The sequence below is a fragment of the Notamacropus eugenii genome, chromosome 6 (genome assembly GCF_028372415.1).
Source record: "Notamacropus eugenii isolate mMacEug1 chromosome 6, mMacEug1.pri_v2, whole genome shotgun sequence".
In the NCBI taxonomy this organism is placed as follows: domain Eukaryota; kingdom Metazoa; phylum Chordata; class Mammalia; order Diprotodontia; family Macropodidae; genus Notamacropus; species Notamacropus eugenii.
The window spans coordinates 316,872,693-316,900,682 of record NC_092877.1 but is presented as its reverse complement, the minus strand read 5'-3'; the positions used below and the strand labels follow the sequence as shown (position 1 = coordinate 316,900,682).

Genomic DNA, 27,990 nt, shown 5'->3' with positions numbered 1-27,990 from the left:
ATTAATGCAAAAAAAAATATAGACTTTTATTAGGGATACATTAACTCACAAGGGAAGGCTAGTGGCTTAACATGATACAGGTGGGGAAATAAGGGAACGGAGCACAAAGATACAATTGGATCAAAGTCACTTGAGGGGCAGAGAAACAGCAGAGGCAAATGGGTCTGGTACAATGATCACTAGGTTGTGGCAAGAAGGGGGTCCAGAAAGAGGCACTCCTTGAACCTTATGAAGTTATTCCTCTTATATGGGACGCACCTGGGGCCATCCCACACAACAGGATTGCTCTGGGAGGGGGAGGAGAGACAAGGTCAATCTCTCTAACAGGGGTGTCTGATTGACTTCCCTTCTTAGGCTGGTAAGCCTCAATTGGCTAGAAAGTTGTAAGTTTATAGCAAGGAAAATTTCAGATATAGGAGATTATAGAGAAGGGGTAGGGCAAGAATACTAGGAAGAAAGATCCTCCTGTCTACAGTAGACTATCTGTCTTGAGAAGGAGCAGAGGTTTATCTGGACTACCACACTGGCCCATGTGAACCATTGAACTTAAAACAATAATGACCTATTATTCTGGGGGTTTGGATAAAAGTGGCTGGGCTTACTTAAACCTTAAAAGCTAGACAGCTCAGAAAAATGGAAATTTGCCATGCTCTTTTCACTCCATTCAAGTCAAAATTATCACTTCAAACTTGCCTTTGATACTGCTGTAATGCTTTTTAAGCAAAGGTTAACTCTCTCAAACAAAAAACTAAGCAAACCAAACCATTAACCAGTCAATATTTATAAAGAAGAAACGCAGGCATGGCTGGAGAACAGGGCCTCTGGGCCTGAAAGACCTGGGTTCAGGTACTGCTTCTGACCATACTGACTGGATGCCCCAGCCAATTCTCAAGACTAATCTGGTTGCAGGTGGCGATCTGCATTGGGAAAGGGAACATCCTCTTAGGAAACTCATCATACCAATGAAATCAGAGGTCCTGTAAAAGAAAATGAGGTAGGAACGAAGGGGTCCAATAATTGATTTTTAGTCAGAAGGTTATTTCATATTCCAGATATTTTCCATCTACACCTAAGATAGAAGGAAATAGATTGGGAATAGGGCAGGAAAGATTTAGATTAGATAGAGATGAAGACTTGTCATGAATAAAAAGTGAGAGACAATGTACTGAGAGGCTCTAGGATCTCTCTGAAGGAGGGGCCACTTGGACAGAGGCAAAGTGGTTGGTCAGCATGACCCCTGGAGATTCCTGATGCTGAAACGTGTCATACCTACTACAATAGGCAGGTGCCTATTTTTAAGAACTCCATCAATGTCTCTCTAGGGTCTTGGGTTTGTGGTAAAGCAAGGTGATCTTTTAAAGCAATGTTTTCTTTTCATGAGCAGGGGTAGAGGGCAAAGCATTGAAATACAATCAAGGGAAGAGGAGCACCTGGATGTACAAAGGGATGATTTCCTTGCCTTTCTATTTTTTTTTTTTTTTGGTCTTGGGGCTAACTACAAAGAGAAGCCCTCCAGGAGGTGTTGGCAACAGGGAAACAGTAGACAAAGGAATTTTTTTTTTTTGAAGGGATGGGGTTGTTCTAGGAGAACCAAAGATAGACAGACATTGAACCCCTAAACCTTTTCCAAAAGAAGTACAACATTAGCAGATCCTCTTGAAAGACTTTATTTCAAACTCCCTGGAGGGAGGGTGCAAAGGGAGAGATTAGAGAGGACTGGATCTAATTCCTGGTGGCCCTCATCTCACCTGATCCTCCTTCCTCCTGCCTCCTCTGATACTGTATTCTATTTGGAATCCTCAGTAGGAAAAACCAGCACTGGACAGCCAGTATTTGGATGGATGGAGGCTTCCAAGGGTGGAGGTCAGGGGGTAGGGTAGCAGAGATGGCTCAAAAAACACAGGCTGACCCAGAAGATCTCAACTATATCCAGTTTCCTCATAAACTCCCAACCTACCTTCAAAGAAACCCCAGGACCAAGGGGTGGAGGGTAGCTGTAGATGCTGAGTGTGGGGGGGAATACTCTTTATTTCCTTTCTCTCTCCTTCTCTCCACCCATGAACCTTATCATATGTGATCAGCCCCCTTTCCCTGGAGATCTCATTTTCTATCCACACCCTCCTTTTGAAGTCTACCATGAAATCAATGCCTTTTTTCTGCTCCCTCCTCTGTCAGAGTGAGGGGAAAAGAGGCAATACCAGGGAGGGCAAATATGCTAATGATAGGGAAGGAAGGGAGTGGAGAATTAAAAGGGAACCCAGCAAATAGGGGTATCATTTGCCCTTGTGCTGATCCTTGCGCCTCCGAAGTTCTTCAAGTATTCGTGCTCTAGAGGGGCCAGCATCCCCACCAGGACCAGGCAGAGGGCCCAGGGCCTCTTGAAGAGCAAGGCAGTGGGTCCTCAGGAATGGGTTGTATGTCTTCTCCTCTCCAATGGTTGATGGGCACTGTGGGGAGTGAGGCAAGAGAAAGTATTAGCATGCAAGGTGTAAGGAAGAAACTTGGGCTTGGAGCTGAGGAAGTAATTGTAATTATACTCATTTTTACACCAAATCACCAAATATCATACCTGAACAAGAATCCTTCTTGTTCTAAGTGGTCATCCAACCTTTGTTTAAAGTACTCTAAAAGGGAGCCACTGTAATGTTAATGTAAGGTTAGTGGTGGGTTAGGGGAAGAGTTAAAGATCTTCCCCGCCCATTAATAGACCTCAATACTTTTTGTTAATTTCTAATGAGGCACTGGGGGTTGTGCCCCCCGGCTCTAAAAAGTGTATAAATACTCTTGAGGTGAGGTTTTACTTTGGGGCTTACTCATTGGAAGTGTTTGTTTGACCAGATAAGACTCAAGGTAGCTGCTAAGGAGCCCCCAGGCTTTGAAAACCCAGATGTTGGTGTTTCCCTCTCCGGTAACTATATATGTATGTAATGGTCAGACAGTTGTATCTGTCTGTTGATCTGTGATGTATGTATTGCTTATGGTTAGACAGTTGGAAGCCCTGTCTGTTGATCTTCATTTCTGTTTGTATTTTCCCTGAAGTTCAGGGTGCTGACTTTTTTTTCCCCCTAAACTAAGTGATGATTCATGTGCTTGATTAACGTAGACTGTCGACCCTTCAAAAGTTACTTTCCTTTTAGAAAAGCAGATCTAAGAGCCTGTCTAGTAGGCCCTCCTGTGTATGCCAGGGTCCTTGCTGTTACAAGTCACCTGCTACCTTCTTCTGGATCACTCGTATTGCTAAGTTTTTTTGTGATATCAAGCCTAATTTCTGTTTCCACCTACTATTTTCAGCTTTGCCTTTTCAGGCCAAGCACATCCAATCTAATCTCTCTTGTATCTGAAAGCCCTTCAAATACCCGAGGAGAGCAATTCTGGCCTGCCCCATCCCTTTTTTTTTCCTGGTCTTTTTCTCCTCCTTGTCTCTAATGAGGTTAAGCATCTTCATTTCCCTTAGTTATCCTCACTCTGGATTCTCTCTAGCTTATCAATACCTTCCTGAAATGCAGTGCCACAATACTCCAGATGTTCTCAGATCAGGAGGGGACAGAGCAAGGACTGTAATCTGCCTCATCAGCTGCCATATTGAGTCATTTAGATGACTATCTGCTGTAACAGCAAAGTTTTTCTCAAATGCATTGTGGCTATCTAGCCATAGCTCCCTTATCGTGTATTTGTGAAACTGATTTCTTGAATCCAAGGGTAAGAGTTTACATTGGTCTCTTCTCCACTCCATTTGATGACATTTGGCCCACTGTTTCAGCTCATTGAACTTTTCTTGGATTCTGACTCTCTCATTCAGTGCATTAGTGTTTCCTTCCAGTTTTGTACCATCTGAACATTTATGTTGTCATATAAATCATTGATAAAGATGACTACAGGCCCAAGAACAGATTGCTGGGGCACTCCACTACTGACCTCTTTCCAAACTGTCATCAACTTAATAACTGCTCTTTGACTCTGACCACTCAGCCTTTAAAAAATTCACATAGTTGTACATTAGCTAGCTCACATCTCCCCATCTCGTAAGATCCTACAAGATCTCCATCCTTTAAAAATAGCTTGAGGGAGGAATGGGAAGGAAAGAAAATTTAAAACCCAAAATTTTATGGAAGTGAATGTTGAAAATTAAAAATAAACTAATTAATTTTAAAAATTAAAAAAGAGAATAGCTTGTGGCTGCCAAATGTTTTGTTAAAATCTAGGAAAGCCATATTTATAGCATTTCCTTGATCTACCAATCTAGGAATCTGTCAAAAAAGGAAATGAGGTCTGCCCTTCCTTTTTTTAATGAGGCCATCCTGGGTCATGGTGATGACCAATTCCTTTTCTAGATGGTCAGTAACCATTTCTTTAATAATGTGCTCTTGAACTTTGCCAGGAATCAAATTCCAGCTCACTGGCTTATAGTTGCACACTAGATTGCTTCCTTTTATGAAAATCAGGACATGTTCCCTTCTCCAATCCTGGAATACTTCTCCTGCTTTTCAAGATCTTTCAGAAATTACTGGCAATGGCTCCAAAATCTTATCTACCAGTTTTTTTAATACTCCAAGGATGCAGGGCATATGGGGCTGGTCACTGAATTTAAGGATGGTTATGTGTTCTCTTTCTATCATCCTACCTAAAAGGACATATGTGGGTTCACCTGAGATAGCAAAGCCATTGGAAAGAATACAGCATGATACAAATTTATTTTTGGAGGGACAAAAAGTGACTTTAGCTCCTTGCTAAATGTATGAGCTTGGGTAAATCCCTTTACCTCTTACAGCCTTGACTTCCTCTTCTTTAAAAGATGATGATGAGAATGTCTTAACTCCCTCACATAATACTCCCTACTTTGCATTAAACTGACCTGTTTCCATGTCATATCCCCTCCAGTAGACTGTATGCTACTGTGTCTGTAGGGGGTGCATCATTTTTATCCTTTTATACCTAGTGCCTGGCAAAAAAGAAGTACTTAATGGCTTAATAAATATTAATTGAATTGAATTAATTACATGAGGTCACACAGATTTTGGTAACTAGCTGAGACAGGATTTGAACCCAAATCTCTTAATGCCAAGTGTAGCACGCTTTCTAGAGTGATAAAACAGATTGGTACTTCCAGAGTGGAGTGGTGAGCTTGTAATTTTTTTTTCATTGAAGAACTAGGCTGGTAGATTAGATAAAGGACTGAACTTAAGGTCTAGAAGACCTAACTCCATCACTGACCATATGCACAGTCATTTTTCCTTTGTGGCGTTCAATTACAACAGCACAATGAGGATAATACTTTATTGTCTGTGAAAGAGATAAAATTTACCCTCCTTCACCCACTAGAAAACTGTCATAAGGAAGTGCTCTGAACACTCTAAAGGGCTAAGAAGGTTAGTTATTCCAAATGCTGTTGCGATTTCACTTCCCTGAGGTTGTCCCATGCCTTCCCTCCTCACCGTGCTCCTGTATTCCAGGCGCTGCTGCTGAACCCACTGCATTTTCTTCTCTCGTGCCATATTTTCTGGTTCCACCAGACCTGCAAAGCTCAGGTTCTCCTCCGCATACTCATGACCTGGGCCATTCAGGGGAAAAATAAGCATGAATGTCACCTGATAAGAAAAAGGTGCCAATCCTCCCCTCCCCTCAGAAGTCCATGGCTGGGCAACGGGTTTGGGGGGTGGAATCAAAGTGAGAACAGGTACAGAGTTACAGGAAGCCTTTCCAGAGAAGGTCTTAAGATCCAGTTCTAACCAAGAGACAACCAAACCAACTCTTTAATATGCACTTGAGGTAATCAAAAATTGCACCTCACACTGATTTCCTCTGACCAATCAGACTGTGTCTTCAACTGATCTACAGCTATCAGGCAGTCCCTACCCCACCCTGAGTCACACCTTGAGCTGGGTTCCTGCCAATCAGAAGCCAGTTCTGAGCACTCCTCCCTCCCATTGTAACCAAGTTGGGCAATCTCTTCTGGATATATTCCAGCAGGATGTTTGAGGTTCTGTCTGCTGTTGCTATTACTGCTAAACTGCTAAGTGGGAGGTGTTAGAATACTGGGCCTGGAGGAAGAGGAGGAATATGATCCCAGTTGCTTAGGAAGGGGTTAGTCAGGGAAGAGCAATGATTTTAAAAACCTCATCCAGGCAACGGATTCAGCTAGCAAACCTAGACCACCATCATCTCTTTCAGAGTTAGGGTCATGTGTTCTAGGGATATGCGTTACGTTGGGGGGTTTCTTCCTCTCTGGACCTATTTGTATCCAATATCTGATATTAGATAAATTTTCTAACTCAGGGGACAGTTTTACTTGCTCCCAGATTGAGAGGTAGAGGGAGAAGGAAGTGCAGTGGTAAAGATAGTGACAGGTAAAGATAGGGTGAAAGATAGATAAAGAGAGATAGGGTGACAGTAATGATTCTGTTACCAGGCCAAAGCAAGGTATCATCTCCCAAGCCCATGATGAGGTCCAGAGAGTTCAACATGGTTGCAGGTGACCCTTCAAATATTCTGCCTAAGGGAAAGAAAGGAGAAGGGAATGAGATGGACAGTGAAAGCACTGAGTAGGCTACACTGGAGGGATGACACACCATTTTTTGGTTTCTGTCTTCTACCTGGCCCTCTGTCTGTTCCAATCTCCTTCCACCTTATACAATTTTATGGCCTGCATCTAGAGAGCTGGGGAGCCAACTCTGGAATTTTCCTGTCTCCTCTGTGCTTTGATTTTCTTTACTGGATATTAGGGGAAACCGATTGAATTGTTATGCTACATTACATGTTGGACTTGTGATCCTTTCCCATCAATTGGACTGGAGTATCCTTTGGTTAACCTGATGGGTCCCTGGGAAACTTGACCCTTCACTTTGGCTTTCTGACCCTGTGCCTTCCTTCTAATATAGGGGCCTTCCCTCCCCCTTATTCTCTAGGAGTTTCTCTCCCTTCACCAATATCCCATCCTTCATACCCACCCACCTGAGGGTGGGACTCACCACAGCCAGAGAGGAAGAGGACATCCCCTGAAAAGAGGCAGGAGGGGCCTTTGTAGGGCTCTCCATCCAGCACATAGACCATGTGGCCCCGGGTGTGACCTGGGGTGGCCAGAGCCTGGAACTGAAGCCTCCCCACACTCACCATATCCCGGTGACAGAGGGGACTGCAGAAGGGAGAACAGGGAAGGAAACACATTAGCATGCACTTTAACCTTCTCCACTCTCAGTGCTGCTTGGCATTTGGGCAGTAGACCCTGGAAAGGGGTTCCTATGATCTCACCCAGGCTTTCAAAGCCTCTGACCCAGAGCCTTAAGCACTTGTTCCAGACACCCTAGCGAAGGACTGATGAAAGGGAAGAAGGAAGTGTACTTAGTCCTAGCGGTCTGGATGTGTTGGGACCTGCCTATCAAGGGCTCACTTGGTGAAAGTGGAGTATCAACGTCCCTCTTCTGCTTAACTGGGTACCTATAGGGCTACAGAAACCTAGCTGGGTGGAGAAAGCAGCAGGTAGGAGGAAGGGGAAAGAGGAAAAACAGAATACCAGTAAGGGTGAGGAATGTGCCCTGGGAAGAGGCTGGGACCACAGTTCTTTAAAGTCCTGACTTGAGAGAAATTCTTGGACTCCAGGGAGCTGAAGAGTAAGTACTTCAGGAGGTTACTTACTGAGTGAGGTGAGCAATGCCATCCTGAGGGTTCCCGTACACTCGGCATCCTCTGTTATGCCGTCTCAATTCCCTGTTGCCCCCACTGTGGTCCCTATAGTGCATAATGCAAGGCAGTGACAGAGAAGTCATGACAGCTTATGTGTGGACGGCAGTGTTTAAAGCATTTCCAAAGGTATCATCTCGTATGATCCTTCCACTCAGTATTTGAGTCAGGAAAAGGACATACATTTTAGACAGATTCAAGATTTAAGAAAAAGAAACAACTCAAACTCAAAAGAATATTTTTTTCTTTTATTTCCCCCTCTTTTAAAAAATATTTATTTTTTTTTAATCTTTTTCCTTTGGATCCAGACCTATAGACCTGCAATTTCATCAGCATGGAACCCACCTCTCCACAATAAAAATTAAGACTTACTTGTATTTCTATAGCCTTCAAGCAAGAGTTCTTAACCTGGGATGTGTAAACTTATTTTTGTTTCTTGATTTTAATATTTTGGTAATTTCATTTCTATATGACTTTGTATCCTTTGTAATTTTATGTATTTTCTTTTATGCATTTAAAAAACTGAGAAGAGGTTTATAGGTTTTATCACCAAAGCAGTCCATGACACACAAAAAAGCTTCAGAAGTCCTGAGTTTGAGAATTGCCTAAGATTTAAGTGACTTGCCCAGGGTAAGACAGCTAAAATGCCTCTGAGGCCACACTTGAACCCAGGTCTTCCTGACTCTAAAGTCAGTTCTCCATCCACTATCCACATGCTGCCTCTCCACAGGGAATTAACCTGCTTAGAATTTATTGATATCAAACAAAGGACAAATATATTGGCCAGTCTTGTCTCGGCTGGAGCCACTTGGATCCCTTTTTTCTTGGTTCAGGATCATGCCACATAAATTCCCACCAGGACTGGGCCAGCTCTGCTAGGACTGCCCATTGAACTGAGTGGCTCCTAACCTTTGGGACACTGCTTTATTCTATAGACTCCTCTCTCACTGTCTAATCCTGTGTCTTCCCTTCCTCTTGTCTAGCTAGGTGATGCAGTGGAAAGAGAGCTTTCTTTAAAGTCAGGAATCTTGAGTTTGAATATTTGCTTCAGACAATTGTTAGCTGTATGACCTTAGGCAAGTCACAATTTCATCAGGTTCCATTTTCCTTACCTGTAAAATGGGGATTAACAATAGCACCAACCTCCCAGGATTGTTGTGAGGATCAAATAAGATGATATTTTGTAATATACTTGGGAAACCTTAAAGCACTATATGACTGCTTATTTATTATTATTAATAATTATTGTTATCCTGTACCATTTAAATTATGACCTACAAAAAGACAAATCTTTCCATGTCCTTCCCTATCCCGTCCTGATTTCTTTCTCCATGCCACTGTTATTTCCAGCCTTTCCTCATCAATTGTGTGTGGGTGGTTCACCATTAGCATTTCACTCTGGAGCCTACTGATCTAAAGTTCATAACTGAGGGCCAGGCTTGGCTGGGAAGGGGAGGAGGGAAGGGTTGAAAGGGAGACATTTTGGATTTCCCATGCCAATGCCCTTACCAGTGTTTGTGGGTACAGAGAATGGCAACCAAGGAGACCCCTTCCTTTTCAATGCAGGCCTGAGGGAGAGAAGCAGAGATAGAGAAGCGAGAAGGAGAAAAAAAGACAAGGAGAAACAAAGAGAGAGAGGCATAAGACAGGAGAAATTCAACCCCTCAACATTATGTGTATGTTGGGGGTAAGAGAGGGGAGAGCTCTTGGAGCAATTACGTGCCACTCCCATCCCTTACCCTCCCTAATGTCTCATCTCCTCTCCTTGTCCTGTCTCTGACAGGAGCTACTTGCTGTTCCCTTCATAATGCCCACCAACAGCTGAAAAGGAGCCTAAGATCACCAAGAGATCATAACAGATAATGTTCTTAAAGATCCTTTGCCTTAGGTAGAAAAGGATGTGGGGTAGGTATGGGTGATGAGGAAAGAGAAGAAAGGGCTACCATCTTTGAGTGGGGTTAGGCACTAGTATCTAAGGCAATGGGTAGAATCCAGATGCTCCAACTCCCCATCCTTAACCCCCCAATCTCTTCCCCAGGAGACCACGGGCATCTAAAGATGTGAGTAAGCAGGTAAACTAGAATATTGGACAAATTCAACAGGCACCCATACACCTAGCCCCATACACTGCTCCCTTCTCACCTGGACAGCCCTTGGATCTGAAGGGTCTACAGCTACAGCTAGCTTGGACTGGGTGTCAATGATGAGGTAGCTATAGTTGTCCAGAAGGACTGGAATGGGCAGCACCTTCACTCCTAGAAGGGCAAAAACACAGTGTTGAGAGACAGGAGGAGGAGGAGGAGGACTAGCAGACAGTATGGAAAGGTGGAAATTTCCCCCTCACCATTGGAGGTGAAGTTTGGAAAGTAGAGAATGAAAGTTCCCTCAATTAGGGGAGGGTTTCATTTTTGTCTCGCATATAGTAGGTACTTAAGTAAAGTTTAATCAAATGGAATAAGATTTACATATAGAGGAGAGGCAGGCATAGGGATGAGGAGGAAGAGATCAATGTCAATCCCAAGGTAGGATCTGGCTTACCATTAAAAACTCGGGGCTGGACAGCTGAGTGACCATCAGGATAGCGATGTCGCGCCCTCTGAAGCTGTTTTCGGTACAAGAGATAGCCCAGCCAGGTGCGTGCATACAGATTGTACCTGAAGAATCCAGAAAAATAATTTGTCTTCTTCCCCCCTGCTTCCCAACACCAACTTTTCGTTTTAAGCAAGCCAGTCTTTTTCTTATCCTGTCCCACACTAACCCAGCCCCCATTCTAGTCGTAAGCTTTTATGTGGTTTGGCATTTAAAAGTTTTTTTTCATTTTTTATTTTAATTAACTTGAGGAACATAAACAGATTTGAATATTTGCATGTCCAAAGAACAGAACAGGATTGCACATGAAACTATGAAGTTCTATTATATATTTTAAAGTATATACTGAATTTAATACAGTTCTAATATTTAACGCAGTTCTAACATGCTATCTTATTGACACAGTTCTTTGATTGTGTCCCCTTCTCATCTTGCTTCTCCTTTTCTGGTATTTTGAAAAATGTGGCATTGGTGCTACATCATCATCTTCTTTTGCTTCTCTCCTCTTTTTTTTCTTTCTCCTTTCCTTTCTCCTTCTTCATAAATTTGGCAATGTTATCTCTAGCCCCTCAACTCTTTTCCTCAATTCCTGATTGGCTCGGGGGTCTAAGATGAGGGACATTAATGTAAGTTCCTTGTCACCTGAGTAGAAAAGCCTTCAAAGCAATCAGAAGCTCATTCCTGAGACTTCAGACTAGCAAACCAGCAGCATGACCAACACCAGAAAGCTATACTCAACTGAATCAATGTTGTATTCCCAAAGAACATCCTTTCCTTGCTCTGAATGTTCTTTCCCTGCTGTGGCTAAGTAAACCTCCTTTTGTTACCTGTTAGACGAACTATGAGCATCTAATCTCAGTCCTGAGCTATCAACCCAGCCTGAGCTAAGCCTGGCCTATTACCCAAGTCTTTTCAGGTTTTTTCCGAATCTGTCTTTTTCATCATTTCCTAATGAATAATAATATTCATTACATTCATATACCATGGTTTGTTTTGACATTTCCCAACTGACAGGCACTCATTTTGTTTCAAGCTTTTTGATACAACATACGGTTCCTCTCCTTCTCTCCTTGACCTCCTTGGGGAGGTCCTGTTATTTGGACTTCTGCAGATTTCATGTATGAAGCCTTCACTGAGCTGGAAAATCTCAAAGGTCCTCTCCAACTTTGGCATTTTAAAGCTCCCTGTTTTGCTTTCAAATAGGGGTCATTCATTACTGTCACAAATAAAAGATCCTTGAGGGCAGGGACTGAGTCTTATTCTTTTCCCCACCATAACTGGCACAGATCTTTATATATAACTGCTGGTCAACAATCATTCATTAAATGACTGTGTCTAGTCGTTTGGGCTCCACCGATGAGACATAAAAGGCCACAGCGTATGTGAGTTAAAGGGAAGAGTTGAGATATGCAAAGATGGAGTTATAGGGAAGAGGAAAAGGTTATAGATGATTCCATTGAAGACGTGAAGGGCAGGCTGACCAGAAGGGAGGTGCTATTATTATCTCCATCTTGCAGATGAGGAAAATGAGACAGAAGGAAGTGAAGTGACTTGGTCAGGATCACACAGCCTAGTAAGTGACTAAGGTTAGACTCAGTTCTCTCTGACTCCAGGTCCAGCACATTATCTACTGTGCTATGTGTACTTGTGTGGCAAAGCTGGGAGAGGAGGGATCATGATGAGCTCATGGAAATGGGACAGAGGAACTCAAAGTATGCAATAGCGAAGGATAGCTTTGTTCATTATCTAACAAAGGAAGCCAACTCTGCTCCTTCCTTCCCCTCTCTCCATATGGTCCTCTCATAGTTGAAATTACAGTATTTTAGAGCCCAAGGGATCTCACACCTCTTCATTCTCCATTTCACCATCTCATAACCCTTTTGTTAGAAAGGTCTTCTTTAAAGGGCTTATGTGTACAAAAATATTGATAGCAGCTCTTTTTGTAGAGTCAAAGAATTGGAAATGAAGAGGGTTCCCGTTAATTGGGACATGGCTGAACAATTTAAAGTATATAAATATGATAGAATACCATTGTTATGGAAGAAATGAGGAAAGCTAGTTTCAGAGAAACCTTGGGAAAAGCGTAAGAACTGATACAGAGTAAAGTGAGCAGAACCAGGAGACAACTTTTACTACAACATTAACATTGTAAAAATGAACAGTTTTCAAAGACATTCAATGAGCAACCATAATTCTAGTGGACAAAGAAGTGAACAGCTTAAGATGAAGAGCAAGGCACATTGTTGGACGTGGGCAATATGGGAATTTGTTTAGCTTAACTATGCTTATTTCTTTCCTGAGTTTCTTTTTCTTTCTTCCTTCCTTTCTTCTTTCCTTCTCTCTCTCTCTCTCTCTCAAAAAAATAAATGCTTAATAACTGAAAAAATATTTAATTTTTAAAAATTCTTCCTTATTCCTAACCACCTCACTTCCTCCTGTCATTTCACAGAATCACGGTTTTAGAGATACCTTAGAAGTTCACTCTATTTACTCTACTTACAGATGAGGAAAGTGAGGCCCAGAGACTGATTTATCCAAGGTATTATGTGCATTAAGTGGCAGAGTTTGGGTTTGACCCAAGCTCCTGACTCTGCCCTCTGATTCATTCTTTTTTTTTTTCTCCTATCTTCCCTATGTGGAGATGAATTATAACTAACCCCTGCATAATATACTACAATACTGGTATAACTGACCTCTGTACAATAAATCACACCCCATTTGACCTTTGCTTTTCCAGACTCAGTCACTGTATATTCTCTTCCCATTTCATTACTGCTCTATCATTTTTATATTTCAGTTGATCCCTGAAAGTCCTCTTCCTCTGATTCAGACCCTTAACTCTTTAGAAGAAAAAACTGACTGTCCCCACTGGTAGCAGAGACTGGATGGAACCCAGGTGTCCTGAATCCTATCTCACTCTTCGTTCCAATATTTCTCTCTACTCAAGCATGACTCGTCTAGGTGGTTAGCTAAGCGGGTCAGTGACTCTGGTAGCTGGACAGGGCTATGCATATTCCCCCTCATTCTCTCCCCTGGAAAATTCCCCCATCCTGGAGATCCCAACTTAACCCTTATATCAAGGGAAACTAGACACCAAAGATTCCTGGATGGTTTACTTCTCTTTTTGGAGGGGCTGGGGAAGTAGAGAGATGAGTAAGGGGAAAGCAAAGAATATTTCTGAAAGAGGAAGCTGAATAGGTTAGAATAGGGACAGTCTTAGCATCAGAGAGCAACTGGAGAGGAATTTGAGCTCCCAACTCTCCACCCTCTAAGATTGCACTGAGACATGGCTGCCCCACACAATGGGTCTTTGATTCCTCTCTCCTCCTACTAGGCACCAGATGTCTGGGGTTTCCTCCCTAAGGAACAGAGAAGCTAAATGCCTGGATCTTAGGTTTGCTCACTCCTCTCAGGTCTCAGTTTCCCTTCTCAAAAAATAAAAAGGTTTTCTCTGTCCCCAAAGGCTGCTTAAGGTCAGGGACATTGAATGATCCACAAGGTGACATTGCATCAGATGCAAGGATGGAATTCACAATTTGGTGTTTTATGACTTGGTCCCTGAACTAGAGGGCAGATGTGGGATTCCAGAAATCTAGGTTCCATGTCTGTGACTAAAGTGTAGTCCTAGACTCAAGCATCCAGCGTGCAAACAAATTTATTCAACTGACATTTCTTTTTTCAGTGGAGGGGAAAAAGTGTTGGCCTAGTCAATATTTTTAGCAAAAGAAAGCATTTTTCCTAATTAGGAACTAATCACTCACTCAATCGACAAGCATTTATATGCTTTCTGTAGGCCAGTCACTGAGGCTATAAAGAAAGGCAAAAACATAGTTCCTACCTTTAAGGAATTCCCATTCTAAAGGTGAGTGTGTGTGTGTGTGTGTGTGTGTGTATGTGTGTGTGCGTGCGCATGTGTGTGTGTGTGTGTGTGTGTGTGTGTGTGTGTGTGTGGACAGTTAGGTAATGCAGTGGATAGAGCCCTCAATCCAGAATTAAGGAAGACTGGAATTCAAATCTTGCCTCAGACACTTATTTGTTGAGTAACCCTGGATAAGTCATTAAGCTGTCTGCCTCAGTTTCCTCCTCTGTAAAACTGGGATAATAAAAATAGCACCTACTGCCAAGGGCTGTTGTGAGAATTAAATAAGACAATATTTGTCTCAGTTTCCTCACCTATACATGAAGATAATAATAACCCCCACCTCCCAAGGTCGTCATGAGGAGGATAAAGTTGCTAGCACAGTGCTTGGCACATAGTACATTCTTAATAAATACTTGTTAAAATTAAAATTTAAACTATGGATATACAAGATATATCAGTCAAAGTTAGCAGAAAGGCACCAGAAAGACCCCACCTGAAATATATTTGACTATTTGGCCAACCTCCGAACGATGATGGCTGGGTTCATCTGCCTCTGTGAAAGCATACTCACTCGCTTTCATGAAACAGCTAAAATTGAAGCTAAGATTCAATGTCAAGTGGTGCAAGTCTAGAGGCAGATTTGAGACGAGCTTTGACTGAATGGACTGCAAGTCCAGTTCATTCCTGATGAAGTACCCACGCATAGGAGGTGAAGGCACCTAACATGCACTACATAGCTTGCACAAAGTCTGGGAAAAGACCTGGGTTCAAATGTCACTTCTGACATGGGTTGACTGGGCAACTTTAGGCAAGTACCGTTTAGTGGCCCAGGTAACTCTGTAACACTGTTAAGTGGCAGAAAATGCATCAGCCTAACTTGGCAGAGGGAGTTTCTTCGCTGAGAGCATTGTGTATGTATCAGGCTTCCAATTGGATGCCAAATTGATTCATTTTTTTAAAAATTTATTTTCATTTATATTTATTATATATTACAATTCTATTTTTTATTATATTATTTATATAATAAAATTATTGTAGGTTTTGTGTTTGTGTTTTGTTTTGTTTTTTTAGTGGAGGGAAAAAAGTATGACCCAGCTAAGAATTTTAGCGAAAGACCACAGGTCTGAACCAAAAAATTTCTCTTTTCAAAAGTCACTGTGCTAGGTATAGGGTATGCAAAAACCAAAAGAAAAAATCCTTGCCTTCAAGGAGTTTTATTTCTCCTGGGAAGATGCAACTTATACATGGATAAGTAAATATAAGGTAATTTGAGGACAGTGATGGGGGCAGGACTCACAGTAATTAGGGAAGGCTCTGGAAGAGGTAGAATCCAGCTGAGCCTAGAAAGAAAAGGATTCTGAAATACAGAGGAGGGAGTGCCTTCCAGGCATAAGGAACCAGTTTGGACAAATACTTGGAGAAAGTTAATAGAAAATGGAATGTGGGAAACAGGTAATAGGTCATTTAGTTGGAACTCCCTAAAGGGGAGTTATGTGAGATACCACTGGAAAATGACATTGGAATGAAATTGTAGAAGGCTTTAGTGGCCAAACTGAGGAGGTGCTATTTCATCTTGGATGCAATGGAGAGTCGCTGAAGACTTTTCGAAGGGGATTTTGGCATGGGGAGTGACATGGTCAACTCTGTGCCTTAGGAAGATTATCTTGGTAGCTAGGTGGAAGATAGTGTAGGTAAAGGAGACAATGGAGACATGGAGAGAAGGATAAAACAATCAGGAGGCTACGCCAATAGTCCAGGGGAAAAAAAAGGCACTAGGGTCTGAGATGGGGGGATGGCTGTGTGAAAGGAGAGAAGTGAAACAAATTTTATGTTGGTAGACTTGGTAAGCCTAAGCTATGGGTTGGATTTGGGAGGTGATGGAAAGAGTAAAGAATGACTCCAAGTTACAAACGAAAAGAGATGGGGAAACATGGAGAAGTATGTTAGTTTTACTTTGGATAGGTTGAGTCTGAGATGCCCAGAGTGAAATGCTTCAGGTTGCTTCAGGTGAAAATGACCAACAGGCAACTGGAGATCAGTAGAGAGATTAGGTTACGATAAAGAGACATAAAGGCATTCAAAAGCAAAATAGGTTATTTTGAAATGGCATGTACTCATCACTGGAATTCTTCACACAAAGGCTGGATGACCACTTGTCAGGTATATTTGTTGACAGGGTTTTTATTTAGGTGTAGATTTCCCCAGTAGATGACTAGATGAGATCTCTTCCAAGTCTGAGATCTGGGGATTTGGGAGGAATCAGGCTGGGAGTAAGGGGATTCCTGGGGGCAGATGCTCACTAAGGGGGAGAGAGACAAGAGAGGAAGATAAGAGGGGCCAGGACAAAGAGCCTTAGAGGGAAAGAGATCAATGATAATCCAGCAAAAGAAACGGGAAGAACGTTGAACAGGGAGAAAGACAACCAGGGAAGAGAAGGGGTAGGGAAATCAAAGGAAAGGAACCAGAGACTCCAAGAGAAAAGAGTAGTCCACAGTTATCACAAACAGAGAGAGGTCCAGGAGGACTGAAAAAAGGCCATTGGATTTGACAGAGATGGTGAGTAAACTTGGTGAGAACAGTGTCAGTAAAATTTAAGGGACTGATCACAGACTGGGAGGAATTAGTCTTGATTCTACAGTTCTCTAGAATAGTTTGATTGTTAAATACAAGTGTTCTCAACTGACTTGAGCATGATGATGAAGACCAAGCAGATAACTGCACTTTTATGCCAAAAAAGTTGATGGAACTGAGTCTTCTTTGCCTTTGTATTAGATGTACAAGGAATTTGTTCCCACATACTATTTTAATAAATTCATTTACAGATGTGATGTCAGGAGGGGATTTTATTTTCAGTCTCAAATATTAACCACAAGTATGATGATTTTAAAGTGCTTTACATTTAAAATTTGTGTTTCCCAGACCCCTATATCCATAGGAGAATTCCAATTCAACTCAGCATGTTTCTGTAATTCATTCATGATTCTTTCTTACATTTTAACGAATTAAATAGGTTAGAAGAAGTATGATGAACATCTTTACATTGGAAAAAGTCACATAGGGCATAGAGAGGCAGAGAGGCAAGAGGCTACTAGGGCAGATTCTGGTATACATTGTCAGATCTGGTCACTGTATAGAACATTTTTGATCAGTTGTTTTTCTATGTCATAAGATAGGATTCAATTTGGTGAGGAAGGGTTGAGATGAAATGAAAGATGAAAGATGAAATGCATTAATAAATCATATTAAAATGAAAAAGAAATTACAGATTATTCTCCAAGTCATAGGAACATAGATTTGGAACTCAAAAACCTCAGAGATCATCTAGTTCAATCCCCTTTTACAGATGAGGAAACTGAGGTTCAGAAGAAAACTACTTGGCCAAGGTCAATGAAATGGCACAGTCCAGCTTTGAACATAGGTCCTCTGAGTCTAAATTCGGCATTCCTTCCAAACTTTACCATGCTGCATGTTCCCTTTACAACTTAATTTGGCTGCTTTTCCTAAATTCCATTCTTTATTTCTTACGTACGGAAAAGCAACATATGCTTCTTAAGGTCAGGGACTATTTTTCATTTTGTTTTTAAACATAATAGGTACATAAACATGGATTAGCCAGTCCAGCTGCTGTAGAGAAAATTCTTGGTGAGGTACAGACTGGCCTCGCTGATCTTTGAGGTCCTTCCAACTCAAATTCTATTTAAAAATTCCTATTCATAAATAGCTAATGGTTTCTTGTTTTCAGTTTGTCCTCAATAAAAAACACACATGAACTCATTCATAGATGTCAGATCACAAGACCCAGTGTTGACAAAACTTGAATTCCTCTTCACAAGGGGAGGTTCTGCCCTCTTTCTAGCTCAATTTCCTTATTCTCCAAAATGAGAGGGAAACAAACCCTGGAAAGTTGGGAGGGCCTAAGGCATAATTGTTGATTATAGATCTAAGTGGGGAAATAAAAGTTTTCTAATTAAGCTCCCCAGAACATGGACATAGAGTAAGAGCAAACTCTTTGTTGGGAGGCAGCCAATGAAGGTGAGAAAACCTACCAGTTGCTCTGAAACAAGTGCTCTCTCCCCACAACCACCCTTTCACAACAACAACTAGCCAGACACCCACAGTATGGATGGGAAGTCAACCATGACACCATTCTATGCCACAAAAAACACAGAATGCAAAGTGTCTGCTTGTCAATGATGTGCTGGTATTGAACTCTGAAGTATGCAAGTTCAGTGGAAGTCAGAAAAAAAGACTCACAGAGTCAGATGGAGAGAAATAGAAGTATTTCCTCTACCACTTTTCCTAGCCCTTAACTCAAAACACCAAGATATACAGTTAAGTGAGCTTTCCTCCTCCCTCTTTCTCAATAGATGTGCCCATCCTGTGGCATGGGTAAGACTTTATGATCCCAAGTACCTATATCCCTTGAGCCAGCTTTAGGGCTAACTTGTGGCAAAGAGCAGGGGTTTCCTTCTTTTGAAGAAGCAGGAAGAAAAGGAGGAGATAGATGGGAAGTGTCAGCTCAAACTAGGTGACCAGTCTCTCCCTCTCTCCCTCTCTCTCTCTCTCCCTCTCCCTCTCCCGCTCTCTCTCTCTCTCTCTCTCTCTCTCTCTCTCTCTCTCTCTCTCTCTCTCTCTCGATGTCTTTGTTTCTCTGTCTGCCTCTCTCTTTGTCTCTCTGTCTCTCTCTTTCTCTCTCTCTCCTCCTCTTCTTCCCTTCTCCTCTCTATAGCTCCCAAATCCTCAAACTAAAAACAACTAGTTTTCCTAACTATGGAGGTTCCTAACTACTTCTTTCACTCCCTACTAGACCTCACTTTCAACTCCACACTCAGGCTAAGAAAGTCCCAGTGGTCAGTGGGGCCTCAGATTAACTCTGTTTTGCTTTGCTTCCTCATTCCCTTACCCCTCCCTAGCTATGGTACTCATCATAATTCAGGCTTTAAGAACAAATGAACTTTGGAGATTTAGTAGTATACTTTTTCCTCTTTTACCTAGGATACCAAGTACAGAAATATTCTACAGGACTGAGGGACTGAGGAAGGAGAATAAAAAAAAGATATAGGGGAGAAAACTAGCCTGAATCTTGATGATAAGTCCTATTCATTAAACTAGTGCCTTAGTTGGTCCTGGCTACTTAAAAAAAAAAATAAGGCAAATTCTCTTGGTAAGAACTGGTAAGACATAAGAAAGGAAATTGTAGCACACGGTACTGTGTTGTCATGGTGATAAAATGAGGTGAGAAGGGGCTAAAGAGAAGAGAGAATGATAACTTTGAAGTTGAAGACAGCTAAAACATTTCTCAAGGGGAGTTACTAACAAGAAATGACAAAAGACTGAAGATAACATTTCCAGAAAGTACAGAAAGCAGGGAAAATTTAGCAGTGATTTGCATAAAGCACCAACTGGGTATAAGTATCACCTGTTTTTCATATAGTACAAGTTGGTCCTCTAAGGGGGCAGGGTGGCCATTTTCTTCCTTGCTGCCTGAGGTATAAAAAGGCTCAGCCCCGGGGAAACTGGTGTCAGAAAATTCATTCTCTCTCGATCTCCCTTCCTCCTCCTCCTCTTTGTCTCTGTCTCTCTCTCTCCCTCTCTCTATCCTTCCCTCCCTTCCTCCCTCCCCCGCCTCTTTCCTCCTCCCCCTTCTCTTCTCTTCCTCTCTCTCTATCCCCCAAACCCTCACACTGAAAACAATGTTTCGCACCCCCCTCCCAACTATGGAGTTTCCTAATACTTCTTTCACTCCCTTCTAGACCTCACTTTAAACTCCACACTCAGCCTAGGAAAGTTTTCCTGGTTATTTGCTATGTTGATTCTGCAGGAGGTAACTGGGTAGTATTTATTTTAACCTTGTATTCTTCTGGTTGATATTTCTCCTAGAAGAGAGTGCATACAAAAATCTCAAGGAAGGACTCTGCCAAAACTTCCTAGAAATTACAGTTGTCCAAAAGTGGAATGGGAGGTGGTAAAGGTAAAATAAAGGGTGTGGGACCACTAGTCGGGTATGTTATACAGTAGATTTTCTTTGGTCATGGGTTTTCCTGGATGGCCTCTGAATTTCCTTCCCACTCTATCCATAACAAGAAAGATAAAGAACTCAAGGGATAAAGTTTCCTGGAGTCTCATGTACCCTTAGGGGGTGGAAAGAAAGATGGAGGAAGGAGACCAGAACTAGACAATAGCCAGGAAAAGGGCAAGAAATAAGAATGTAGGGGTTTTGCCTTGTGTTCCAAACTAAGTGCCCCAGGCAGGGATGAGGATCCAGGCCTTTAGAAAGTATGAGCAGCGAGGTGGTAAAGTGCATAAAGCACTGGTCCTGGAGTCAGGAAAGCTGGTATTGAAATATGTCTTGAGGTCCTTACTAACTTTGACCCTGGGCAAGTCACTTCACCCTGTTTGCCTCAGTTTCTTCATCTGTAAAATGAGCTGGAGAAGGAAATGGCAAACCACTCCAGTATCTTTACCAAGGAAACCCCAAATGGGGCCATGAATTGTCAGATATGGCTGAAATGACTATATAACAACAATATCCTTAGGAGAGAGACAGATATGGAAGGCTGGTGGGAAGGGAGAGAAAGGGAGACAAGTACACAGAGAGAGATAAAAGCTGGAGAGATAGAAAGATGCTGTCTTAACAGAAAAGTCCCAGATTCCTTACAATCAATGAATTCTGAAGACTGTCTTTTAGTATCATCATCCCTGCTTATAGAACAGATCATCCATCTAACCACCCAACAAAGGTACCTGGCTTTGGCTCTTCCCTCTTCTCAGGCTTGGCCTAATCAATTAAAGACAATTCACTATTATTAACTACAGACTATGAGCCCAGCACTGGATTAGGCCTATGGAGGATATAGAAAAAAAAAAAAAGAATCTCACTCTTTGTTCTTAATTATAATAATAACCCCTAAAATTTAAATAGTGCTTTACAAAGTACTATGCTGACGAACATCTATCTCCAAATTATGGATTGAAACTGAGGCTCAAAAAGTCACAAAGTAGGAACTAGGGTAGGGATTCTTAGCCGGGGATCCATGATCCATGAAAAACTATATATTTTGGTAACTGTATTTCAGTACAACTGATTTCCTTTGTAATTCTTTTATGAATCTGAAAATATTATTCTGTAAAAGGGGGTCTCTGTCAGCTTTACCATACTGCCGAAGGGGTCTATGACATAAGTAAGGTTAAGAACCTCTGAACCAAAGGAAGAACCCAGAACCTTTCCTTGATGACATTCTATCTTGGATATTGGACGTATGGAGCTTTGTGGTACCTTACCACTAGATACATAGGAGACTCCATATATACATATATATATATATATATATGAAAACATAGCATACTGCCTCCCTTATTCTTAAAGTTGGAGGGGAGACTATGGCTATAGAATACAACACGTACTGTCGGATGTAACTGATGTGTTTGTTGGTTTTCCCAAACTGCCTTTTCCCTTTCTTTATTCTTTGTTATTTTATTATATATATTTTGTTATTTTCACTTTGTTATTTGGAAGGAAGGACACGCAACAATTATTTGTTATATTGGCTGGTTTGCTGTATTGAGAAGCGACATATTCAGAAATGAATGTGAGATTCAAAAAACATTATTAATAATTTTTTTTTTGTTTAAAAGCACAGGATGCCAGATTATTGGCAACTCCCTTAAATTCCTTCCATCCTCCCCCACTTCACTTTCTAGTTGAAATCAAGAGAGTTATTCTTATCAGACCTAGATAGTGACTTGCCTTTTGCAAGATGTGTGACAGTCAGTGGTCTCTTTGAAGGGACAGGACGCAGAATAAGCCAGAGGGGGAAGGCAAATTCGTGAAAAGATAAAGAACTCAGAGTTTCTCCTGTTAGATCAATAACAAACCCTGCTTGATTCTGTGGACACCGTCCTCGTCCTTGGGGTGGTAGCTATCCAAATTCTCAATCTTGCTGGAAGCTCTCAATTTCATAAACTTTTGTCCCATGATTTAGAGGCAGAAGGGACTTTAGAGATACTTAGTTCAATTCAGTTTGCAGATGAGAAAACTGAGGCACGTAGAAGTTGATTGACATACCCAAGGTCACTCAGGTAATAATCACTCAAGATTAAAAACCAGATCCTAACTCAAATCAGTGTTCTTTCCATTCCACCATACTGACTTCTTGTGTATTTGTTAAAGGGTTATCACTTACAGAATACTGTTAGGCTTTGGGGAAGATAGAAAATTTAGCTAAGCAAGGCCTAGACTCAATGTGCTTACCAGCTAGTACAGAGGCCAAGACATGTACAGAGATAATAGCAATATGAAATAAGAATACCACTATCCACCTTACCTCATGGGAAATGGAAAGTTAGCTGTCTACAGAAGGAGAGCCTCTTCTGGTCATATTTGTATAGGATATAATTTTCCCTTCACCTTCCACAGAGAAAGCAGAAAGGGGAAACTGAGTCATGTAGCAGGGCCTACTGGAGAGACACTTGTTAATCATCCCTACTATGTCCCCATGAGGATGGCATTCAGCATATACTGCATATACATGAATTAAATGAGATATTTGTAAAGCACCTAGCACGCTGTGTGCACACAGGTGCTTAATATCTGCTTGGAACTTTTTGTTCCTTTGACTGGCTTGTGTTCGGCTCTGCTTCCCAAAATCAATTATAATCTCCTCAAGGGTAGAAAACGTGCTGTTTATCTTTGTATTCCTCACTGCCTCTCCCCACCCCCACCTTCCACACCTCAATCAGGTGGCTAGCAGAATGGCTTAATGAAAGACGGCAGAGACTCCAGAGAAGGTGGGGATGGCATAAGGTAGCAGAGGGGGAGGGGCGCACTTTAGCAGAAATTTAGCAAGACCATAAGCCAACAAGCTTTATTAAGCACCTACTATGCGAACACATTGTGCTAAGCTCTGGGGGATACAAAGAAAGACAAAAACAGTCTCTGCTCTCGAGACACTCACAGTAAAATGGGGGAGACAACAGGAAAACCAGACATAAACAAGATAAATTGGAGATCATTTCAAGGGGAAGGTACTAGTAATATGTCAGATCAGGAAAGAGGAGGTTGGGTAAAAAATGTCATCTCTGATCCTCACAAAATGGCTGATACTCTACACATATCTCCCTGCCCATACCTACACTTCCCAGGAAAACACTTCCCCTCTATGCCATCCCCTCAACTCCTCCATTTCCCCTTTCCCCTACCCTACCTCCACCTTCAAAGGCTGCTTCTCCTCTGGGTCTGTGCTTCCCTTCTCTACCTTGTGTCACTCAGTTTCCCCAGTACCAAGTCCAGGTTTCCAATGGCCCACCCCCATCTCCTGTGCTCCTTCCTGCTGGAATCTCCAGCCTCTAGGGTCCCTTTGTGTTCTCTCCGGCATCCTTCCTGCCTAAGTGGGCCCCTCTCCATAGCACTAGCACCTGACTATTTCCTTGATGTTTCCTGCCAGCACAATTCAGAACCAGCAGCTCCTCCCAAGTTCCAGCTCCACCCATGGTTCCAGTTGTGATTGCAGAAGACCTCTGGGAGTTTACAATCTAGGCACTCTGTTCTGCTGGGAGCATTTGGCAATCGGTGCACCAGGACAATTTTGAAACCTAGAATCAGGAAAGTCCATAGAAACTTGGAGTCCACACTTTGCTGAAACACCAAATAGTTCTTGAATGCCCAAGCCCTCACAATTCTGATTTGGAGAATGTTAAAAAAAATTCTGCCATCAACAGTCTCATTTCAAGTCCTTCAAATCATTTGTATGTTTTCTAATTCATGAGTGTTGGGAGTTAGAAGGACATTTTCTTGAACCTCTCAAGTATGGATGTGAAATTTTGATGCCAAAAAGAGAAAGAGTTTTGTTTTTAAATGGAAATCAGGGCAAGAAGGGGAGAGGAAGGGTAGAAAAAGAAAAGATAGATGTGTGTACATATATATATATATATTATATATAAGATATGTATCATATATATGCATATATAGTGTTTTTAAATATTCTTTACCAAATTAAAGTAAATTTATTATTTTGATACATGGAACCTCAGTAAACTCATAAAATTATCACATACAGTATATTTAGAAATGTGAATGATATGGGGAAAAACCTGGAAAAGAATCATGATAACTATCTCAGCCCTATTTTTCTCTGAATTTTCCCATATTTGTCTCTTAGCTCAGAGTAGCAGTTGACTGAGTTGGAGATACTGTGGATCAAGTCAAATATTAGGCATAGTAAAGAGTGGTAGAATAACAGAGGACTGCTTCTGGAATCAGGACCTGGGTGCAGATTCTACCTCAGATATTAGCTATGTCACTTAAGACTGTCTCCTCATCTGAAGACTGAGGCTAACACTAGCACCAGCCTCACAGGGTTGCTGCAAGAATCAAATGGGATAATGTCTGTATAAAATGTGCTTTAGGGAGCGCTATAGGATGGCCTGAGAAATCAAGCAGAGCCCTGGGAGATATTACACAAACAAGTCTTCAAGCTTACCCCCAGTCCCTCCCCCAAATTCTGATCTGAACATTAAGGTTTCTGCCCAAGAGCTGGAATCTATGGTTTCTCTTTTCTTTTGTGCCATGGATGTATTTAATACTCTTTCCCTACCCCACCCTGCCCCCATTGCAGAGAGGAAGAGAAAGACCTTCATTGCTTGGAAGAGCAATTATTAGAGATCTGCAAGTTCCGTGCTCTTTTCTTCCATCTCTGTCTTTCTCTTGGATGGGGAAGGAGGAGGGGGGGGCGGGAGAGAAATGGGTCTGGCCAAGAAATCCCTCTCTGCAGCACAAGGAGAAAGGAAAAGAGAGTCTTCCATAAGGCTTGACCCAAAACAAGAAATGAGGGATCTGGTAAAGTGAAATGAGGCGGTCATTTGGGACAGATCCCACAATCTTTGGTTTGGTTTTTTTGTCTCTCTCAGTGACCACAAACCAACATCAGAAAAACTGAGGAAAAAAGGAATTTCATTTAGCCTGTTCATGTGAGAAAGAAAGCCAGGGCCCAGGATTAAAGGATTCATAGTCTCTTCTCCCTCTAGGATAGGAGAAAAGAGCAGGTCCCCAAGCTTCTAATTAGCCTGACTCAGGCCCTGCCACTCTCTGGAGCCTGGTAATTTCGCCCCCTCTTTCTCACCTAAAATCTCATCACCTTTCTATTCTAGCAACTCCTCCCCTCAAGCCAATGCCTCCTTCTCCTGCTTCTCCAGTGACTGTCCTCCCTACCCCCAATAACTACAGCCCCCCCTTCCCAGGCCCTCCGGTGCCATCCCCCTTCCTGGCTTCCACAATCTCTGTTCCACCCCTCCTCCAGCTACCTCACTCCTACCTAGCCCCACTCTCTCCCCAGCCCCCCTACCCCTGCTCTGTCTCCCTTACCCTTCCAGGCGTCCCTACTCTCTCTGTCCCCCCTTTCCCACCTACCTGTCTCCCCCTTTCCCTTCCTCTCCTGCCCTCCTCCCCCGTCTCCGCCAATTCCTCCCCTAGATCCTCTGCCCCCCCCCCCCAATCTCTGCTTTCTTTTCTCCTGGATTCTCCAGTCTTCCCTGCCCCCCAGCTTCCAGGTCTCTGTCCCCCATTTCTGTCATCCCCTTTCTTGGATCCTCCAGTGTTCCCCTCAGCTCCCCCAAGTCTGCCTTCCCCTCCCCTTGCATCACTCAGTCTTTGCCCCCACCCCCGTCTCTGCCATCCCCTCTCGCGTTCCCGCAGTCTGTCTCTCCCCGCCCCCCAGGCTCATCCCCCTTAGCCGTTCTCTCCGGGGCCCAGTCTCCCTTTCCTCTAGCTCCCAGCCCCCTGCCCAACTCTCCGCGTCCACGCAGCACACTAACCCGATCCGAAAAAGCAACCTCTCGCTGCGGGCCATGATCAGTCCGGGGATGCCCCCGCGGGGCCGGCCGCAGCGAGTCCGGGTGAACAGGAGCAGGAGGAGGACGAGAAAGAGGAGCCCGCAGCAGGCGAGCGGGTACAGCGACGTGGCTGGGCAGCCCAGCAGGGCCATGCTGGGGGCCGGCTCTGCGGGGGGGCCCGGGAGGGCGGGCCGTGGGCGGGGCGCTGCTAGGCTACAGCCCGCCCCGGGCATCCACCCAGTGGACCACAGGGGCCGGCCCCGCCCCTAGCCTTGACCTACACATTCTAGGCCCGCCCCCTCCACTGACATTAGGGCCAAGCGCCTTCCCCTGCTTGCTGCCCCTTCGCCCCACGACAGGTTTTAAGCCAGCCCGAGTCATTTGTACCCTGTGGCAGTGGACCGTGTTGTGACTTTGCCTCTATCCGGGGACGTCTGAGAAATGGACGGGCCCCGGGGGCTTGGAGAAAGAGGTAGGGGAGTGGGACCTGCACCTGCGATTTCATCCTTAAAACCCCCAAATAAAAGGCTTATTCCTGGGGTTTCTGACTGGGAGACCCGCTCTTCCTTCCCATGCCCACCCTTGCCTTATTCACCGGACTCCAATTCAACAGGCGTTTATTAAATACATCCTCCTGACAGAGGGCATGATGCTAGACTGCTGGGCGCTGGTGCAGAGACGTTGGAAGCAGGGGGAATAAGACTCAAACAATGTGTGCGTTGGGAAAGGTTAAAAGAAATCGTGCTGTGAAGTGGGGCGAGGGCAGATGCGGGCATTGGGGAGTGAGGCGTAGGTTTGAGAGGGGATAGGAAGAGCTAAAAATATGAGATTGGAGACCAGCGCAAGAAGGACAGGGGCCAAGTTGATTCTGTCCCCTGATCCAGGAAGGACAGGAAATGCTGTACACAGCTACTGCTTGCTACCTCTCCCACTGGGAGACTACTGAGGCAGGAAGCAGATTAGGCAAATTTCTGCCTTTCCACCACTCCCTCATATGTCCTGGCCACAGAGACTGGATTCTGTCCTGTTCCCCTTTCCCCTTCCCCTCCCCCAACTCCTACACCTCTCCTCAGCTGTGGAAGAGGAGACAAGGATTGGAGAGGAAAACAGCGGGTTGAGAAACCAAAGGAAAAAGAGCTCAGCCCAGACTGTAAAGTGGTAACTATTTATAGATAAAAGAGGGGGGTGCCCTTTGCCCTCCCCCTGGTCCAGTTCCAAGACCTGTTGTGCCTCTTATACTTTTGTTGACTTCATTGGACTTCAGACATCTTGAAAGCACAGGTGAGGAATAATACTCAGTCCTCCTAGCAGAGAAGGTGGAGGCAGGGAACTTCCACCACTTCTCCCAGGCGGCTGTTTCCAGTTAAGGTTTCTACAAACGGGAGTTTCTGAATAAAAGACCCAGTCCTTTCCCGGAGTGGAGGAGGGAAGTGTCTTTTGGTTGTTTTCAGAGCCTGAAAGACTAAAAGGTTTTTTGTTTTGTTTTGTTTTTGTGTGTTTTTTGGAGCACTCTGCAGCACTCTATCAAACATCCATTGGCCTCATTCATTAACTCTTGAACTGGCTCATCTCCCAGCTCTTAGGATCATAGGATTTAAATCCAGGAATCTTAGAGATCGTCAATGCAACCACAGCGTTTTGTAAACAGGAAAACAAGTGGGATTCAAACCCAGGTCCTCTGACTGGACTTTTGACTTCTCAAGCAGATGGAAACTGACCTCTAACAAGAGGGTGGCTGGAGTCACAAAGTAGGCTAGAGAAGGAAGTCAGGAATCAAACAGAAGTTTAATTTCAAAGTGAGGAAAATGCTTACAAGTGGAAGTCCTTCTGAGAAGAAGGGCTTGTGGTTTGTGTCAGGGGTAAGGTTTTTAAACTTGAAAACCACAAAAAGGCAGTACTCAACACACCATCCTTAGGTCATGAGTAAATAGTTCCTATGGCAAGCCCACATGTGCAGGCATTTTTTTGGACAATACAGGTGTTCTTGGGTTCTGTGGGAACGCAAGTTCTAAGTTATTAGAATCATTGAGCCTTGTGAT

The 27,990-nt window shown here is 43.1% G+C and overlaps 1 protein-coding gene across 1 annotated transcript; it reads right to left on the bottom strand.

The window, feature by feature from the left end:
• Position 1: 1 nt before the first annotated feature.
• Positions 2 to 26,215, bottom strand: LOC140509807 (probable hydrolase PNKD). The gene is made up of 9 exons (XM_072617757.1): positions 25,934 to 26,215; positions 10,213 to 10,328; positions 9,817 to 9,929; positions 9,184 to 9,242; positions 7,630 to 7,722; positions 6,966 to 7,129; positions 6,404 to 6,490; positions 5,433 to 5,548; positions 2 to 2,447 (listed from the first exon to the last, which is right to left on the bottom strand). The coding sequence occupies exons 1-9, from the start codon at positions 26,182 to 26,184 to the stop codon at positions 2,274 to 2,276; spliced, it is 1,173 nt and encodes a 390-aa protein (XP_072473858.1). The 5' UTR covers positions 26,185 to 26,215; the 3' UTR covers positions 2 to 2,273.
• Between the last annotated feature and the right edge of the window lie 1,775 nt (positions 26,216 to 27,990).